The sequence below is a fragment of the Prionailurus viverrinus genome, chromosome A2 (assembly GCF_022837055.1).
Source record: "Prionailurus viverrinus isolate Anna chromosome A2, UM_Priviv_1.0, whole genome shotgun sequence".
Classification (NCBI taxonomy): Eukaryota; Metazoa; Chordata; class Mammalia; order Carnivora; family Felidae; genus Prionailurus; species Prionailurus viverrinus.
Window position 1 is genome coordinate 54219096 of NC_062562.1, and position 19295 is coordinate 54238390.

The window sequence follows — 19295 nt, forward strand, 5'->3', positions numbered from 1 at the left end:
TAAGACAACTGAATGACATTTTAGAATATACACTATGGATTAGATAATGGTATGTTTCAATAATTAATTCCCTGATTTTGATAGCTGTATTGTGATTATGTAAGAAAATGTCATTGTTCTTAGGAAATACGTAAATATTCAGGGCAAAGAGGTGTGTTATTTCTATTCTCAAATGATTCAAAAAAATATACGTACATTTACTCAGAATGTTATAGCAAACAATTGGTTAAATTGGGGATATATATACAGGACTTCCATGTACTGTTTTCTGTGTTTGGAATTATATAAAAAGAAACCTTAAGAAAAATTATAAGTCATTTGCTAACATTGATATTTGCTTCCTATAAGTTTACAAGCATTATCTCACCTAATCCTTTTAAAATCCCATTAAACAGGTACTATTATTGTTGTCATTTTCTAGCTATAGAGGTTACAGAAACTTTCTTCAGAGTCACACAGCTGAGAGGAGATAAAATTTGATCCTAAGTCTGTTCCATTCAGAGCCAAAGATCCTAAATGTGACCTAGGTCTATCACCCTTAGTGTATAATTTTTTCCTCTTAACCTTATCACAGAAGCCACCATTTGGGTTCCAAGCATTGTTATTCATGAAAACATCATAGCACTTATTGTCTTCCCAGGCCTCAGGGCATTGGAAATTCATGACTGAAGTCAGGGCTAGAAATGAAAACTTTATCGAAACCATTACCACCAACATCAAGAACCCAGAAATCATTCTATAACCTTAGTTTTCCTTAAAACACAAAACAAACAAAAAACAACAACAAAACCCTAAACCTTGAAATAGTTCAGTTGCACTTGTCCATTTTATTGACAGTTCATGATGAAAAGATTTTCAAGTATATTTACCATACGTAGGAACTCATGCCTAAGAGTTATCCTCCCCAGAGAGACTAAAAGCTCAACACTAAGAATCTATTCTATAGGACTTCTGTTCAAGGGACCTTGCTACAATCCAGCCAGGACAGCAGTGTCACCACAGGCCGAGGACCAGTGCATGGGCTTAGCCCCTCTGTATGGAATGGGATGGTAGGATAGCCCTTGGGAAGAGATTCTTCTCATACCAATATGGGCGGAAATGTGCACTCTCTCAGTATATACACTAGCTACTGACAGTCTCTTGGGGAACTTTCTGTGTTCTCATCTGCCCTAAGGTGGTTGTGAGCCCATTATGTACAGGCAATGGTTGAATGCAATTAGCTCCTTTCCCAGTTGGGGCAGTTACATAGGCAGAATCCTAATATCTACTACATAAAACTATACAAGACCCATTTTCAAGTCATAATGAGCAAAACAAAAGAGAAAAAATAATTTGGCTATGAAGTTCCTAATTCTGAGGAACAGTAAAACCTCTAATGTTGGGCCCATTACTTCTGAATTTCCAAACACTCAGATATGTGTTCCTTACTGGTGTGAGGTTAAAATGACTTATATGAGCTTCAGTGTTTATGATAAAATATTATACAATACAGACATTATGAGAATATAATCTTTAACTTCTTTCATTTACTTATTAGAACTCTTCTATGCTTACTTTATAATAGATAGTCCACAAAATCACTTTTTAGAATGGGTAAACATTATAGAAATTATGTAGTTATGGTATCATATTGTTCACTTATACCAACTTTGGAATAAACTGTAAATTGAAAGCAATCCTTTTACTCATTCACTCAAATTACCTGTATGCCCTGATAGTCTTTCAAATTTGTGTTATGTAACTAATGTTTTTTCTGCCATTCATCTTTGTTCAAGTTTTTTGGTTTGGCTTTGTGATTCAGCTTGCTGAGGAAACTATGAGTCTTTAATCTGTGTCATCAATTATTATCTCTTCTTCTTGGCTTGTTGATTAAGATTTCAATATACATATCTTCCCTTTGTTCAATGGGCCAGAGGCAGCTTCAGAGCCCTGGGGAAGACTAAACTTCCCATAAGTGAATATCAATTAGTAACAATAACACTAGTAATAATGGTTATTGTAATAGATAATTAGTACATACTGAACATCAGTATGTGCTAATCACTGTTCTAAGCACTTTACAAGCAATATCCCATTGATTGATTCCTCACAATAACCTTATGAGGTAAGTACTACTATCACATACATTTTCTAAACCAAAAAAGCAAGGCACTGAAAAGTTAACTTTCAAGGTCAAAATAGCTAGAAAGTGGGGCACTGAACTTGACTCCAAGTGGGGGCCCATACACTTAACTACTAGGATATACTGCCTCTCAATGTGGATGCACATAAGTAATAAAATGGTACTACATCCCAAGAATTTGAGACAGTTTAGACTTTTGCATTAAAAGTAGTAAGTTAGTTCAATCAATGTAAACTTTTTTTTCTTTTTTAAGAATAAATGAGGTTGTACTATACTTGAGGCCCAAGAAGCACAACTCCTTAGTGAAATTCAAAGGCAGGTTTGTTCTAGAAAGGATTCAGAAGGCAGGTCTGCCTTTGGGCAGGTGGCTGGAACCAAGTGGGACTGGTGCAAGTACCTGAATGCGCTGAGGTGAGGCTACCGCAGAGTCGGTGGAGATTATCTGGATGCGCGGGGAGGGGCTGGTCATCCCTGGAGATTCCGGCCGAGAGGTCTGTGTCCGTGGTACCTGTGGGCAAGAAATGGGCTGGATCACAAGGGGGCTTACAAAAATGTCCGGTGGTAGCTGAGGACCATGCCTCTTGCTTTCACTGTGGCTTTGAGTAATACACTTGAGTAGTTTTGGTATTTGGACCCAGAATGACAGAAACCAATGAGATACTGCCACAGGATGGCCATAAGAAAATACAATCTTAAAAGAGTTATTTCTAATGTTGAAAATGCAAAAACCAACCAACCAACCCCTCCCCAAATAACCCCCCACAAAAACACAGGAATTTTCAAATCTGCTCATATAACTTTCATAAAAGAAAGTACCAAAGTACCTTTTTAGAAATGGTATTTGAATGTTTTCACTGTCCCCAAAACCAGCTGTAAAACACTCCTTTAAGATGACAGTTTCCAGAAGAAAGGCTCTCACAAACACCATAGAGGATGGCAAAAAAACCCCAGCAGTACGCTGAAAACTTCTGGGATCAGTACTTGTGAAAGAGTCCTGGCAATATCCCAGCCCCACTGGGATGGGGCTGGGAAAAGCCCATCAGTTATACAAAGGTCTGGAATTTCGTCAATACCTACTAAAAGGCAAGGTTCAAGGTTCTGAGTGGTCACCTGGGCACCTGAGGTGGGCAGATACTTTTCCTTGAATAAAAGCACATCATGAACCAATGCTTTACAAACTCTTCCAAAAAACAGAAGAGGGAACACTCCTCAAATTCATTCTATGACCAAAACTAGGCAAAGACATCACAAGAAAAGAAAACTACAGGCCAATATTCCTTATGAGTATAGATGTAACAATCCTGAACAAAACACTAGCAAACTGAATCCAGAGACATATAAAAAAATCATATACCATGACTAAGTGGGATTTACCCCAAAAATGCATGATCGGTTCACCATATTAATTAAACAATGTAATACACTATATTTACAGAGAACAAAAGCCTCATTATCTCACACAGAAAAGCCATCCAACAAAATCCAAATCCAATGCCATTTCATGATAAAAACATTCAACAAACTAGAAACTAGTAAGTTCTCAATCTGATAGAATATCTATAAAATACTCACAGCTTAACAGAATACTTAATGGTGAAAGACTGACAGCTTTCTTCCTAAGATCAGGAACTAGACAAACATGTCTGCTTTTGCCATGTGAACTCAACACTGTACTGCAGGTTCTAGCCAGAGCAATTAGGGAAGAAAAAGAAAGAAAAGCATCCAGACTTGGAAACAAAGAAGCAATACTATTTCTATTTACAGAGAATATGATCATGACATGACATGATCATAAAGTCCTAAAAAAAAACCAAAAAACAAAAAACTATTAGAACTAGTAAATGAGTCCCAAGGTTGGAAGATACAAGATCAATATATAAAAATCAACTGTATTTCTATACAAGAGCAAGGAACAACAGAAAATGAAATTAAGGAAGTATTCCCACCTCCAGAGCATTAACAACAGGAATAAATACATCAAAAGAAGTGTAACACTTATACACTGAAAACTGTACACATCATTGAAAGAAGGCCTAAATAAATGTAAAGACATCTGTGTTCATGGGTCAGAAGATTAATACTGTTAAGCTCTTAATACTACTCAAACCGATCTACAGATTCAGCATAATTGCTATCAAAACTCTAGCTGCCTTTATTGCATAAATTGACAAGCTGATCCTAAAATTTTTATGAAAATCCAAGGCAATCAGAATAGCTCAAACAATCTTGAATGTTTTGGGGTGCCTGGCTGGCTCTATCAGTAGAGCATGCAACTTTCGGTCTTGGGGTTGTAAATCTGAACCCCATATGGGGTGTAGAGATTACTTAAAGATAAAATCTGTTGAAAAAAAAAAACCAACAAAACAATCATTAATTGTTCTGAGTTGGAGGACTCACACTTCTTGATATCAAAACTTATCACAAAGCTACAATAACCAAAACAGTATGGCACTGGTATAAGAACAGATATTTAGACCAATAAAAATGAATAAAAAGCTCATAAATAAACCCTCACATATATGGTCAAATGATTTTCCACAAAAGTGCCATGACAGCTCAATGGGGAAAAGAGAGTCTTTTCAACAAAAGGTGATGAGGCAACTGGACACAACATACCATATGAATGAAACTGGACCCCTCCCTCATACCATCCAAGCAAATATTAACTCGAGAGAGGAAGGACTCTGGAAAAAGATGGCAGAGTGGAAGCACCAGGAATTTGTCTCCCCACCAAACCTTAACTGCACAGGTAGAATCTGACTCATGTAACTATTTTGGAACTCTGGAGTCTATTGGATATTGAAGGCTTGCAACTTCCAGGGGAAGGCTTGGACAATAAGTTGTAGTTAGTTTCTCAATTTTGGCTTCTCTTAGCAGCTGGTAGCAGCTGCCCATCTTCCATGTCTACTCTGAAGCCATGGGCACATGTTCCAGAAACAGCTTGCATACAGCTTGTGGGAGCCCAGGTGGACAAAAGGATCCTTGTCCTCCACAAATACGGGGGATGTGTGCTCCAGTCGCTGGTTGCTACTTCTAATCACAGAAGTGCAGAAAAAGAAGGGACAGCCATTGTTGCTGTACTTCCCCCTATTGTTGCAAGCCCCTGTGTTTCTAGCTTGAGTGACTTCCAGGGGCCTTAAAGTCCTGGATTATTTCTCCCCACTCCTCTATTTTTCTGTTTTTCCTCTTTTGGGATCCAAACATTAAAGACAAGGACATTCAAGAGCAAATGCATATACAGGGAAAAATAGACAGTGACTGTACACGCCTAGGGGAAGGTACAGGTCTGAGAAAAGACCTCAGAAGTCCTTAAGTTTATATGTCAGGATGATCCTTAGCACAGAGACAGCCTAAATATTAAAAAACAAAAATAAAAACAGTAACAAAAAACAGCAAATTCTAGGAAGGGGGTAGAATCAGATTCCCAGAGTTACCACATTAATAGATTCAAATATCAAGTTTTCAACAACAAAAAAATCACAAGGCATAAAAAGAAACTGGAAAGTATGGGCTATCTAAAAGAAAAAAAAATAAATCAACAGAAATGATTGCTGAAAAATCTCTGATGTCAGGTCTACCAAACAAAGACTTTAAAAACAACTATCTGAAAGTTACTCAAAAAACTAAAGGAAGATGGGCAGTAGCCAGAACTCAAAAGGGATTCAAAAAACAAAAACAAAAACAAAAATCCTAAAGAGAAACCAAAAATAAACTCTGGAGCTGAAAACTAAAATAACTGAAGTGAAAAATTCACTAGTGGGATTCAAAATCAGATTTGATCAAGCAGAATAATTAAAAACCTTGAAGACAGAACAATGGAAATTAGAGTCTGAAAAGCAAAACAAAACAACAAAAACATTGAAGAAAGCTGACCAGTGTTATGGAGCCTACAGGCCATCAAGTAGACCAACATATGCACTGTGGGAGTCCATGAGGAGGAGAGAGAGAAAAAGGGGCAGAGAGAATATTTGAAGAAGTAATGCCAGAAAACTCCCCAAATCTGAAGAAAGACATGAATATAAATACCTAAGCAGTTCAATGAATTCTATATAAGAGGACCTCAAAGACACGTTATAATCAAACTTTCAAAAGACAAAGACAAAGAATGCTAAAAGCAGTGAGAGAGAAGTAACTCACATACAAGGGAACAATTATGTTACTTGCAGATTTCTCACTGAAAACTGTGGAGGTTGGGGCGCCTAGGTGGCTCAATCGGTTGAGCGTCCAACTTTGGCTCAGGTCATGATCTCACGGTTTGTGAGTTCGAGCCCCGCGTTGGGCTCTGTGCTGACAGCTCTGAGCCTGGAGCCTGCTTTGGATTCTGTGTCTCCCTCTCTCTCTACCCCTCCCCCACTCATACTCGCTCTCACTCTCTCTCTCTCTCTCTCAGAAATAAACATTAAAAAAAACAAACTGTAGAGGTCAGAAGATAGTGAGCTGATATATTCCAAGTGTTCAAAGAAAAAAACTATCAACCAAGAATCTTATACCTGGAAAAACTGTCCTTCAAAAGTGAGGGAGAAATTAAGACATTTCCAGATAAACAAAAGCTGAGAGAGTTCATGATCAGTAGACCCACCCTGCAAGAAATGCTCAAGGGAGTCCTGCACAGTGAAATGAAAGGTCATTAGACACTAATCTGAAGCTACCTGGAGAAATAAAGATCTCAAGAAAGGTAAATACATGGGTAATTATAAAAGCTAGTATTATTGTAACAATGGCTTATAATGTATTTTTTGTTTCCTACATGATTTAAAAGACTAACATGTTTAAAGAAAAAAAACTGGGGTGCCTGGGTGGCTCAGTCGGTTAAGTGTCCGACTTAGGCTCAGGTCATGATCTCACGGTCTGTGAGTTCGAGCCCCGCGTTGGGCTCTGGGCTGACCGCTCAGAGCCTGGAGCCTGTTTCAGATTCTGTGTCTCCCTCTCTCTCTGATCCTCCCCTGTTCATGCTCTGTCTCTCTCTGTCTCAAAAATAAATAAACGTTAAAAAAATTAAACAATAAATAAATAAAGAAAAAAAACTATTAGTGTAAAAGCTTGTATTAGAACTCCAAATCTTGCTTTCTACATAATGCATTTAAAATAATTATTAGTTTATGTTTTGGAACACATAATATACAAAGATGTAATTTTGTGACATGAACCAAAAGGGATAAGAACAGAGCTCAAAGGAGGAAAGTTTTTGTATATCACTGAAGTTAAGCTGGTATAAATTCGAACTAGAGTGAATGGATGTTAAATATAATTACCATGGTAACCACAAAGAAAATAGCTATAAAATATACAAAAGGAAATGAAAAAGGATTTTAAACATCTTACTACACACAAAAAAAATCAACTGAATACAAAAGATAGGAATGTAAGAAATGGGGAACAAAAAAAGCTTTACAAGGCATACAAAAAAACAAATAACAAAATGACATATAAGTCCCTCCTTATCGTAATTCTCTAAATGCAAATACATTAAACTTTCCATTCGAAAGAGAGATTGGCAGAATGTATAGAAACTCATGTTCCAACTATATGCTATCTACAAGAAACTCATTTTAGAACCAAGACAGAAATAGAACCAAATGACACAAATACCTAGAAAATGAAAGGAAGGAGAAAGATATTCCATACAAATAGTAACCAAAAGAACCACAGGTGGCTGTACTAATATCAAACAAAATAAACTAAATTTTAAAAGGTTACAAGAGACAAAGAAGGACACTATACATTAACAAAAGGTTTCAATGTAGCAAGAAGATGTAACAATTACATTTACACATCTAATAACAGACCACAAAAATATGTGAAGAAAAAACTGACAGAATTTAAGGGAGAAATAGTTCTGCAATAATGGCTGGAGACTTTCAGGTACCTTGGGCTTGGTCAGTCAAGTATCTGACTTCAGCTCAGGTCATGGCCAGTTAAGCATCTGACTTCAGCTCAGGTCACAATCTCGTGGTTTGTGAGTTTGAGTCCAGCATTAGGCTTCATGTTGACAGTGCAGAGTCGGCTTAGGATTCTCTCTCTCTCTCTCCTCCTCTCCTTGCCCCTACCCCACTCTCTTAAAATAATAAATAAACTTTATAAAAAAAAAAATAGTTGGAGACTTCAATACCCCAATCTGAATAATGGACAGAACAGACAGACATAGTATATGCAAAGAAATAGAGAACTTAATACAACAAACCAACCACACACTATACAGAACACTTTACCCAGAAACAACAAATACTCAGAAAAATTTCTCAGGTACACACGGGACATTCTCTAGGACAGACCAGGTGAGGTCACAAGTAAAGCTTCAACAGATTTTAAAAGACAGGTAACATACAAGGTATCTTCTCTGACCATAAGGGAATAAAGTTAGAAATCATCAACAGAGTGAACCAAGAAATGTCCCAAACATGTGGAAATTAAACAATACATTCTTGGTGTTGGATCAAAGAGGAAATTATAAGGGAAATTAGAAAAAGCTTACAGATGGATGAAAACAAACAAAACATTTATAGGACAATGTGAAAGCAGTGTTAAGGGGTAAATTTATGAACTATAAATGTTTTGATGAAAAAATCAGAGAGATTTCAAGTGAACAATGTAACTTTATAACTTATAGAACTAGAAAAAGAATAAACTGAACCAAAGCTAGCCGGAGACAGGAAATAATAAAGATTATCACAGAGATAGAAGAAATACAGAAAAATAGAGAAAAATCAATTACAACAAAAGTTGGTTCTTTGAAAAGATCAACAAAATTGACTAATCTGTAGCTAGATGGACTAAAGGAAAAAAAGAGAAAAGACTGCGATTACTAAAATCAGAAATGAAAGTGAAGACATTACTATCAATTCTATAGAACCATAAGGATTATAAGAGAATATTAAGAACAGCTCTATGCCAACAAAATTGTTGGCATTAGATGGACAAAGGCCTAGAAACACAAAACCTACCATGACTAAATCATGAAGAAATATAAAATATGAATAGATCTATAACTATGAAGGAGACTGAACCAATTATCAAAAATTTCCCCACAAAGAAAATCCCTGGACCTGATGGCTCACTGGTGATTTCTACCAAACCTTTAAAGAAAAACTAGTATTAAGCCTTCTCAAACTTTCCCCAAACACTGAACACGAACACTTCCTAACTCCTTCTATGAGGCTAGCATTACCCTGATACCAAAGCCAGACAAAGACACTACAAGAAAACTACAGACCAGTATCTCTTATGAACTGATACAAAAATCCTCAACAAAATACTAGCAAACAGAACTCAGCAGCATACCAAAATGATTAAACACCTTGACATGAAATGGGATTTATTCCTGTAACACAAGGTTCAAAATACAAAATCAATGTGACATACCATGTTAGCAGAATTAAAGCGGGGGTGGGGGAGAATCACACAATCACCTCAATAGCTGGAGAAAAAGCATTTCATGATAAAAACACTCAACAAACTAGGAACACAAGAAAACTATCTCCACATAATAAAACTATATGAAAAACTCACAGTGAATATCATACTCAATGGTGAAAGATATGAAAGTTTTTCCTTAAGATAAGGAACAAAGCAAGGATGCTGCTTTTACCACTTCTACTCAATCTAGTACTAAAGTTCTAGCCAGAGCAATTAGGCAAGAAAAGGAAAGAAAAGGCATCCAAATCGTAAATAAGAAGTAAAAAATAATCTGTTTGCAAATGATATGATCAAGCATTCCCCATCAAGAAAAAGTCTGTTAGAAAAAGTCTGTTAGAGTTTTGGTTGAATCTATTGTTACCCTGTGAGTTAATTCTACCAATTTCAGATATATGGAATTCTTAACTGATTGAATAATATGCTAATTTTCTGGTTTAGATACTCACTTTACCTGTAAAACATTGTAAAGCAATCAACATGAGTACCACAGACTATGGAATCAGACAGAGCTGGGCTCTGAAACATGTACTATCACCCTAAGCAAGCCACCTAAACCCTCTAAACTTCAGTTTCCTGAAATTTAACATGGATATATTGTTACTACTTTATGAGACCGATGAGAGGGACGATGAATGTTAAGTATTAATTCCATTCAACACTTAGTAGTTATTAGCACTATCACAAACTTCCTGAAAATTTCTCTAAAATCTGAGTTATAGTGTATAAATATTAATGTCACATGTGATAAAGTGTACTAGTAAGGCTCTCCTTGACCAGAAAATTATTTTTGTTCTTCTTATTAAAAAGTATTAAATCCTACCTCATATCATCTACAGAAAAAAAAATTTTTTTTAATGTTTATTCATTTTTGAGAGACAGAGACAGAGCATGAGTGGGGGAGGGGCAGAGAGAGAGAGAGACACAGAATCCGAAACAGAACCCCAGGCTCTGAGCTGTCGGCACAGAGCCCAATGCGGGGCTTGAACCCATGGACAGTGAGATCATGACCTGAGCCAAAGTCGGATGCTCAACCAACTGAGCCACCCAGGCACCCCCCCCCCCCCGCCAAATTTAATGGGCAAAAGAGTTGAACAGACATTTCTCCAAAGAAAATATTCAAATGGCCAATAAGCCGAAGAAAATTGCTCAACATCATTAATCATTAGGGAAATGTAAATCAAAACCACATTAAGATATCATTTCCCATGCATTAGGATGGTTATAATCAAAAAGAGGGATGCCTGGGTGGCTCAGTTGGTTAAACATTCAACTCTTGGTTTTGGCTCAGGTCATTCACGATTTGTGGGTTCGAATCCCGCATCAGGTTCTGCGCTGGTAGTGCAGAGCCTGCTTGGGATTCTCTCTCCCTCTCTCTCTGCCCCTCCCCTGCTTGCATCCTCTCTCTCTCAAAATAAATAAACTCAAAAAAAAAAAAAAAAAGAGTAACAGCATTCAAAAAGTATTTCATCGGGTCTCAAAGAAGGTTTCTATGTTAGTAAGCCAGAGAAGCTCGTCTGTGCTTCACTTGAACCTGCTACGTGTTAACCCTGTGCCACCCTAGAGCTTGCTGCATGCTGTTGTACAATCAAAAGCAGCATCTGTTGGGCAAGATGGACAGCTATAGTGGAAGAAGCACAGGTTGGGTGCTAAGTCTGCTTTTTGCCAACTTTGGTATGAGCTGCAGTTGATTCAAGTGAGTTTACCTCACCTGTTGAAGGACATGCTTGCAAATTTATGATTCCTTTTGTATGAGATGCCCAAAGGCCTCTACAAATTTGTCTGAGATGCGGTACAGATCATGTTGGCAATGTTGCCTGGTAGTTCAGTAATAAATTCAGATTGGATGAACAACCCAAAATATCCCTCATATTTATTAGAGGGATGATTAACTCTGAAAGTGACAGGCTAATGGGAAAATACTTGGGGTCCCCCACTCCCGTGGCCTTTAGAGAGAAGGTGTGTTCTAGTGGCAGCAGGGGCAGTTTAGATATGATCTGGCTTGAAGGCAAAGTCCTGCCATGATGGGACTGCTCAGAAATTCTTGCAGCTGTGTGAATTTAGAGCCTGACATTATAAACACACATCAAGGTGGGGAATATACTTTTTTTTTTTCCAGAAGCATATTGTTGAGTATCATTTAGCACAGTTGTAGGAAGTCAATTTGGTAACAGGACATAAAAATATTAGATGTATTTCTGACGAGAGGAAGCATCTCCTTTCCATCCTTTCCTGCTTATCTTTTCAGTGCCCGATGTCAGTCTTGGCCCTCTGCCTTAGCCTACTTTCAACTCCCTCGATCTGCTCAAGTTGCAAAGGACAGGATCATTAGTTCATACTGAATGAAAAATATAAATGCCTGGCAATACCCAGGTGTGTGTACCCTGGCCAGAGCACCTGCATTTTGACAGGAAAAATTGCCAGTCCAAAGGACTCAATTAAACCACAAGCAAGCAGGGTGTGAAAGTATGTTTGGACATAGGTGTTCCAGGGCATGGTCTCTTGACTCACATTTAAAAGGGTAAAAATCAGCTCTTCTATTTTGCATCCTTTGTAAAGTGAATTGTGCTTCCCCAACATACAAATATTTACAGTCTAATGAGTTTAATAAAAGCCCTGCTCCTCAGGCCAGCCTTTTCTGATCCCTCAGGTTGGTATACATGTTCTGTTCTAGGTGCCGAGAGTTCCTGCATCTCAGCACTCTCCACAAGGCACCTACTGTAACTGCTTAAGTCTACCTCAGAGGGCAGTAGGAAACACTTCCTACTTTTCCTTTTTTCCCAAGGCTAGGTTCATTTTAGGGCCACAATGCTTGCTTAATGAATCAACACTTACTAACTTTAGGAATGAGTAAGAAATCTGTTTTATAGTCCTTGGTCCTAAACTGTGCCAAGACCTTTTTCTCTTACTCCACTCTTATGCCTGTCTGCTAATTAGACATCCTGCAGGTACTGCACAACACCTGCCCTGGCAGTTTATTACATAAAGCAAGGCGTACAGGCTTTCACTGACACACCTGGGTTTATGAGGCTGATGGGAAAGTTCATACATTTTCACCCTGGAGTGAGAACCTTCTCTATTCCATTGTAAGAAGGCATTGCTGTAGCAGCACTTTTTAAAGGAATAAATTCTTAGGAAAAATTTCTATGGTGATTACATGCTAAAAGATAGACATTTAGGTTGAAAAGAATGCCCACAGCATTGAGCTAAGGAGCAAATATTAAGAGTTTCTAAATCTATAATTTATTCTGAGTTTTGGCTGCAACATTCCCATGGGTTATTAATAGGGCAACCAAGTTCACACCCTGTGAAAAAAACAGATCATGCAGACCCAATATGTTACGAATCTCAACCACAAACTTCTGACTTCTCAACATTCCCAGTGAAATTATGAACAAAGTAAATGCCTAAGTAGGGTAAAGGGTTTCAGGCACTGACACCACCAGCCTGAATTTAAATGTATACCACACCCTCCTTTTATTTCAAAGGACCATTATAGTAAGTGTAGTGAAGGGTCAATGGGCAAAGAGTTAAGTCCTCTTTGTGCTGCAACTTGCACCAGAGTGCACAGGAGTGTTGATCTTCAAAGTGCTCATTGCTCACCTCATACAAAGGATTAGGACCTTACAATGCCAGTGTGCTGTGTTCCTAAAAAAATAAATTATCTTGATGACTGGTAACTCCCAGGCTCTTCTTTAAACTAAAGTCAATTAAGGATTCAAAACTGAACATTACAAATCAGCCTCACTGATTCATATCAGAGTTGATTAACCAGTTTTTAAATTTTCCAGTTGATAATGTTTAAAAAGATAGAACTATAACCCTAAATTTCTTGGCACAAAAACAAAGATCCACACAGTCAACAACCACTACCCACCCACATTATATAAAAACAATGAGGTGTTAAGAGCAACTCTCTGTTCATAAGCAGGTCAGTCTGTTGAAAAACAAGTAAGCAGCTTTTGCCCTATTTAATTTAACCAGCATAATCAAATACAAGTTCCTACGAAGACATAACTTGCTGGGTGCTAATAAGCATAGCAACAGACACTAAATGGAATTCCTTCATATACATACCAGGCATTTAAATCCACTGTTCTTTTGCCAACTGCTCTAAAAACAAGTACCTATGAAACATACTGCTTTTCAAGGAGGCTTCCCCCAGAAACACAGAGAATGAGAACAGGCTTCAAAATTGCAGTCTTGTTCTTAGGACCCTTAAAACTTACCATGCCAATGGCTCCCTCCAGCTTTATTTACATTTTTCCTCAGCAACCTCCCAGGCCAGAGAGTCCCACCAAAAGGGTTGGTTGGGGAAGCGCAGGCATTTGCTTTCAAACCGCCAGTGCAGATTCCATTCACCAAAACCAGACAGAGCTGTTTAAAGATGCCCTCTCTACGACCCTGCTTGCTGAAGGTCAAGTACACTATCACTCCCTGTAACCAAGGAAGCAAAATTGACATGTTCCTGCCGTTTCACCAGCTGCTAAAGCAGTTTGTCTAATAATATGATTAATTGCTTCTAGGGAAGATGTACTTTGTTTTACAAAGTTCTCCCTTCACCTAGGTTGCTGCCTTTACTAAATGTCCCCCCCGCCCCCGCCCGCTCCACCAGCTTCCCCTTAAAGACCATCTTTCCTGAACTGAGAGCTCCTGAGAGCATGTTACCATGGAATCTAACCAACTCAAAACAGTCCTAAAACTATAAAGAGTGAAGGTAAGATTTGGAGAACTCAGAAATACCACATTCTGCATATAGCATTTTCAACTTCACAGTACATCAAGCCAACATTTTTAAAGACATGGGGTCTTTGCAAATTACTACACCATTCAAAGGGAAGGCAACATAACAATCACAAGAATAATAGCACTGCGCACATTTAACAAATATTTTACTACACCCACCCAATATGTGCCAGGCTTATGAGTACAGGTCAGAGTTCTAGCCCCTGTAGCCTCCCATACTCGCAGGAAGGTGAGCACATGTAGACAGTGCAAATGAGGATGCTGTATGTAGTAACTGGCCACGGAATGGCTCAAGTCTCAGTGTCAGCCCTCCCCCGCAGGCCAGAGGAAAGAGCTTCTGAGGTCACTGTTAGAGGTGGGGCTGTAACTAATACTCAGATCCTCTGGCTGCTAGACAAGAGCACCTGTCTCTAAGCCAAGCTGTAGCCTTCTGTTTGACATGTAACTTAACTACCTGTTTCAATACCTGGGCAAAGAACTAATATAAAGTGAATGCTGACCAATCACCAAAAACAGACAAAACAAATGAAAGCCGGGGGCGGGGGGGGGGGGGGGAGTAGGAAGAAAGAGGTTTTAAAAGGGATATTTACTTTTATATAGGATAAGAGGAGGGAACTGATAGAGTAAAGGAAATTTTTAATAGTAAGTTCACTGTGTTATAAACAATGAATTTCTACTCCACAGAAGTTTGTATACATACTAACTTAATACAATCTAGGTTAAAGGAATATGCCACCTATTTTTTAGATTCTGGCACAAACCTAGGCATCCCAACCTAAAAGGGAAAAATTAATTCAGGAGTAAAAAAAGAGAGAGGATTCTCCTTTTTGCCTATTTTTTTTTTACATTAGAGAGACAGCGTGTGTGCTCAAGTGGGGGACAGTGAGAGAGAATCTAAAGCAGAGAGCATGGAGCCTGAGATGCAGGGCTTGATCCCACGACCCTGGGATCATGACCTGAGCTGAAATCTAGAGTCGGATGTTCAACCAACTGAGCTACTCCGGTGCCCTAAGGATTCTCCTTTTTTAAAAAGGAAACTAAAAGTCCCCCTACCTCAACAACTATTTAAAGTTCTAAGAAAGTAACATTCAGTGAAGCTAATAAGTGATGTGTAAAATGAAAGATTAATACAAAGAAGCAAAAAGCTCCAAGGCCCAACTGTTCAGGTCAATAGGTCTGTTCTTCTCATCATAAACATCTGTTCACGCCCTCTGATCTGGTGATTCTACTTCTGGGAATCCACCTTACATAAACTATCCTAAATACAGAAATGGCTTTATCAGTGTGTGCTCCTAAATTATTTTTCTAGGGAATACAGGAATTCCCTCTCTCAGGGGTCTGGATAAAGTAGAGCCCACCTTCAACTGAAGAAGCAGAAAGTGACAGATACTTGCAGGTCTAGCTTACCTTAGTGGGCAGCGGGTTGATCAGATGTTCGTGCTGAGACTACTGGCAGCAGGAACCCTGTGGCCAGCCTAGGCAGTGTTGTGGTGTATAGCCATAGCTTCACCAAACTGGCTCTTTGGTGAGATTTGTTTTCATAGCTGCAAAGCTACATTTCTAGTCCTCCTGTAACTCTGTCAAGTTAATCCAATCCTTTCCCACACATAGTTTAACTCCGTGTTTTTTAAGAATCCTATTTTTTTTTTAAATCAGCAACAGCTGGTTTTTCTTGTTTTGGGCACCCTCAACTGGTAAAGTATGGATGTATTTAACCTAAAGGTCAGAATCAACTTACATGTCCCAAACTAGGAGATAGGTTAGTAAATTATTCTATGCTCCCTTGATACAATATTATGTAGCTATGAAAAATGTTGGTTATGCAGGCTATGTAGCAACCTGTGGAAAGGATTTACATTTATTCTGTCAAACAACAATCTATGTGTGCACACTGATTACAGCTGGATGACGTGCATGTGAAAAGAAGACCAAAAAAGAATATGCTTATTCGTTCAATAAAGAAATCTTAATATTGAGTGCTTACTATGTTCCAGGCACTCGAAAGTGTTTTAGACACTGGGAAGACAAACAGCAAGTGAAACAAAGTTCCTGCCTTTCTGCAACTTACATTCTATTGTGATAAATAAAAAAGTATATATGTTTTTTATTTTATTATTTTTATTATTTTTTTAATGTTTATTTATTTTTGAGAGAGACATAGTGGGAGCGGGGAAGAGGCAGAGAGAGGGAGACACAGACTCTGAAGCAAGCTCCAGGCTCTGAGAGCTGTCAGCACAGAGCCTGATGCAGGGCTTGAACTCACGAACTGTGAGATCATGACCTGGGCTGAAGTCGGAGGCTTAACCAACCGATCCACCCAGGTGCCCCTATGTTTTTTAGATAATGATAAGCATTTTGGAGAAAAGTAAGATGTAAGAGGGATAAAGGGTGACCGAGGTGGAAATGGTTATTTTATACAAGAAGTGATAAAGTAATAAAATGATAGTGTTAAGATGTGTTCAAATATAGAAATATGGCTTTCTTTTCTCCTCTGCAAATTTTCCAGCATGTTCTACCACTTTCATAATCAATTAAAAAAAAATAATTTCCAAAAAAGTTACCTTTTAAAACCAGCAAATATTGCTAGAATTTGGTATTATGAATGATCTTATTTTCTACCCCAAGTCTGATATAATGAGTGTTCTTCATACTTTTCTTCATTTTAAAAAGAAAAACTTTTCTACGCATTCAGGAAAATATATGTATTTTTTTGTAAGATGAGATTCTACTGTGAAAAAGAATTCTCGGTCTCCTTGTCCTTTGAAGGACTGCTACTGAAGATATTTTAAAACCATGCTATATTTCTGCAACTACAAATCTAAACTGAATCATCCTGGTAGGCAGCTAGTTACAGGGAAACTCATTACACTTAGAACACCAGCTCCTGTCTGGGTGGCTTTGGACAAGTCCCTTAATTGTTCTAAGCCTCTGTTTACTCATTTGTAAAACTGAGGTGGATACCTCTTACTTCACAGAATAATGGGAGGATTAAAATGAGGCAATGAAGTACAATGCATTATATAAATACAGAGCATTCCTACTAAAATTTCCCTGACGAAATCCAATGCACAATGCTAAACCTATCACCCTGAATAAGATGTTATCTCCTATGCAAATGTTCATTTGTTTGTTTATAGACAAGATGGTTTCATTTCTAATCCTCCATTTTCTGTGACCAATAAAAGGCTACAGTCTCCAAAATCTTTTTAAAAGTATGAGGCACTAAAGGTATACATATACCACAAATGCAGTGAGATTTCAAGAAAGGAGATGTTTTCTACGATAGAACGTTACTATTCTCCCCAAGACATACTTATCATAGGAAATTATTTTGGCACAATCCTTCTACATAAGGTATGTCATATCTACAAGGGCATCATGCTTCAACATTTTCTCCTTTTTGACAATTCCACTTATCAACTCTTTTTCCCTCTCCACACTACCAGTAAGTTGTCTTACTTATAACACTAGTTTTATTCTAAGTCCACTGTGTATATTTCATTTACAAAACAGCTTCACCTTACTACTCTTAACTCACTAGCTTACGTGTGTGCAACTATCTGAATTTTCCATTACATCTTCTATGATAGCTATGCCCAAGTATTTACATGAAATACATACTACTTTTTAATAACTTGCTTCTTTTACTTCTCTTGAATTTAGTTATTGTACTATACTGATTTTTGGAAATTATTTCTGTATTAATGGATATATTTACTATGAGTATCACTTTGGTATAGTAAAAGAGTCATTAAGAAACACTGCAATAAAAAGGGGGTGCTGGGTCTGAAGGAACAGACAACTCCTTGAAGGAAGGGTCACATGGTATGTACTCAATGGATACTTGCTGAATTAACAACAGAGTTTATCAGTGGCCCAGCTACTTCTTGTATATAAAGCTATATGATTGTTAACTGTCAAAAAAAAAAAAAAAAAACCCACAAAAAAACCAAAACCCCACAAAAACTTGGAAGATAACATTCTGCCCAGATAGCTTTTGAATCAGTGATTCTACTTCTGGTCTAGAGAAATACACCCAACATGTGAGCCCAACAAGGCATCATATACAAAGATGTTCGTTGTAGCACTATTTATGTTTGAGAAAATCTGGAAACAACTCAAAAATGTGCTTCTATAGTGGAGTGGCTACATAAATAGAGCTCTAATTTATGTAATATTACATGATAGTAAAAGGAATTATACAGATTTGAGTAATTGGAACTCTTGTACACTACTGGTAGGAATATAAAATGCTACTATTTTGAAAATCAATCATTATATTTGAGACAAAGTAAAAAAGGCAACTTATAGAACATCTTATCTAGTGTGATTCCATTTATGCTAAATTTAAAAATCTATAAACACTTAACCCTTGAAAAACATGGGTTTGAAGTGCATGAGTACCCTTACATGAGGATGTTTTACAATAAATGCAGTGTGCTACTGTGTATGTGTTTTCCCTTCCTTATGACTTTCTTAATAGCATTCTCTTTGTCTAGTTTACTTTGTTCTAAGACTATAATACATACAACATACAAAACATGTGTTAATCAATCGTTTTATGTTACTGATAAGGCTTCCAGTCAATAGGAGGCTATTAGAAGTTAAGTTTTGGGGGAGTCAAAAATTATACATGGATATTCAACTATGCGGGGTTTGGCATACCATCCTAGCCCCCATGTTCTTTAAGGATCAAATGTACCTCTATAGTTACATATACATGAATATAAATACTTAGGAAAAAACCCTGGAAGGTAACACACCAAAGTAAAACAAATTTCAAGAACTGTTATTATACAGACCAGATTTTCTGATTATATTGAGATTAAGTTTAAAAAGTTACAAAAAAGATAATTATAAATGTAAAACTTAGAACTATAAAACTGCTAGAGAAAACAAGGGGGAAAATCTTCGTGATCTTGTGTTAAGTAAAGATTTTTAGTAGGACATCCAAAGTATGATTCATAAAAAAAAAAAAAATGATAAATTAGACTTCATCAAAGTAAAAAATTTGTGT

General features: G+C 37.5%; 1 protein-coding gene across 8 annotated transcripts in view; it reads right to left on the bottom strand.

The window, feature by feature from the left end:
• Window positions 1–19295, bottom strand: part of NR2C2 (nuclear receptor subfamily 2 group C member 2) — a 100511-nt gene that overhangs the window by 46368 nt on the left and 34848 nt on the right. For 4 of the 8 annotated variants that reach the window (XR_007148899.1, XM_047843599.1, XM_047843579.1 and 1 more), the window contains one exon: window positions 2520–2630. Coding sequence is in view for 7 of the 8 variants with exons in the window: in XM_047843579.1 (XP_047699535.1) it covers window positions 2520–2630 (111 nt within the window). In the remaining variant the exon portion in view is untranslated. Of the gene's footprint in view, window positions 1–2519; window positions 2631–2946; window positions 2971–7988; window positions 8010–13761; window positions 13875–15685; window positions 15872–19295 lie in introns of those variants that run through there. The other 4 variants (XM_047843609.1, XM_047843589.1, XM_047843638.1 and 1 more) reach the window with 4 other exon arrangements.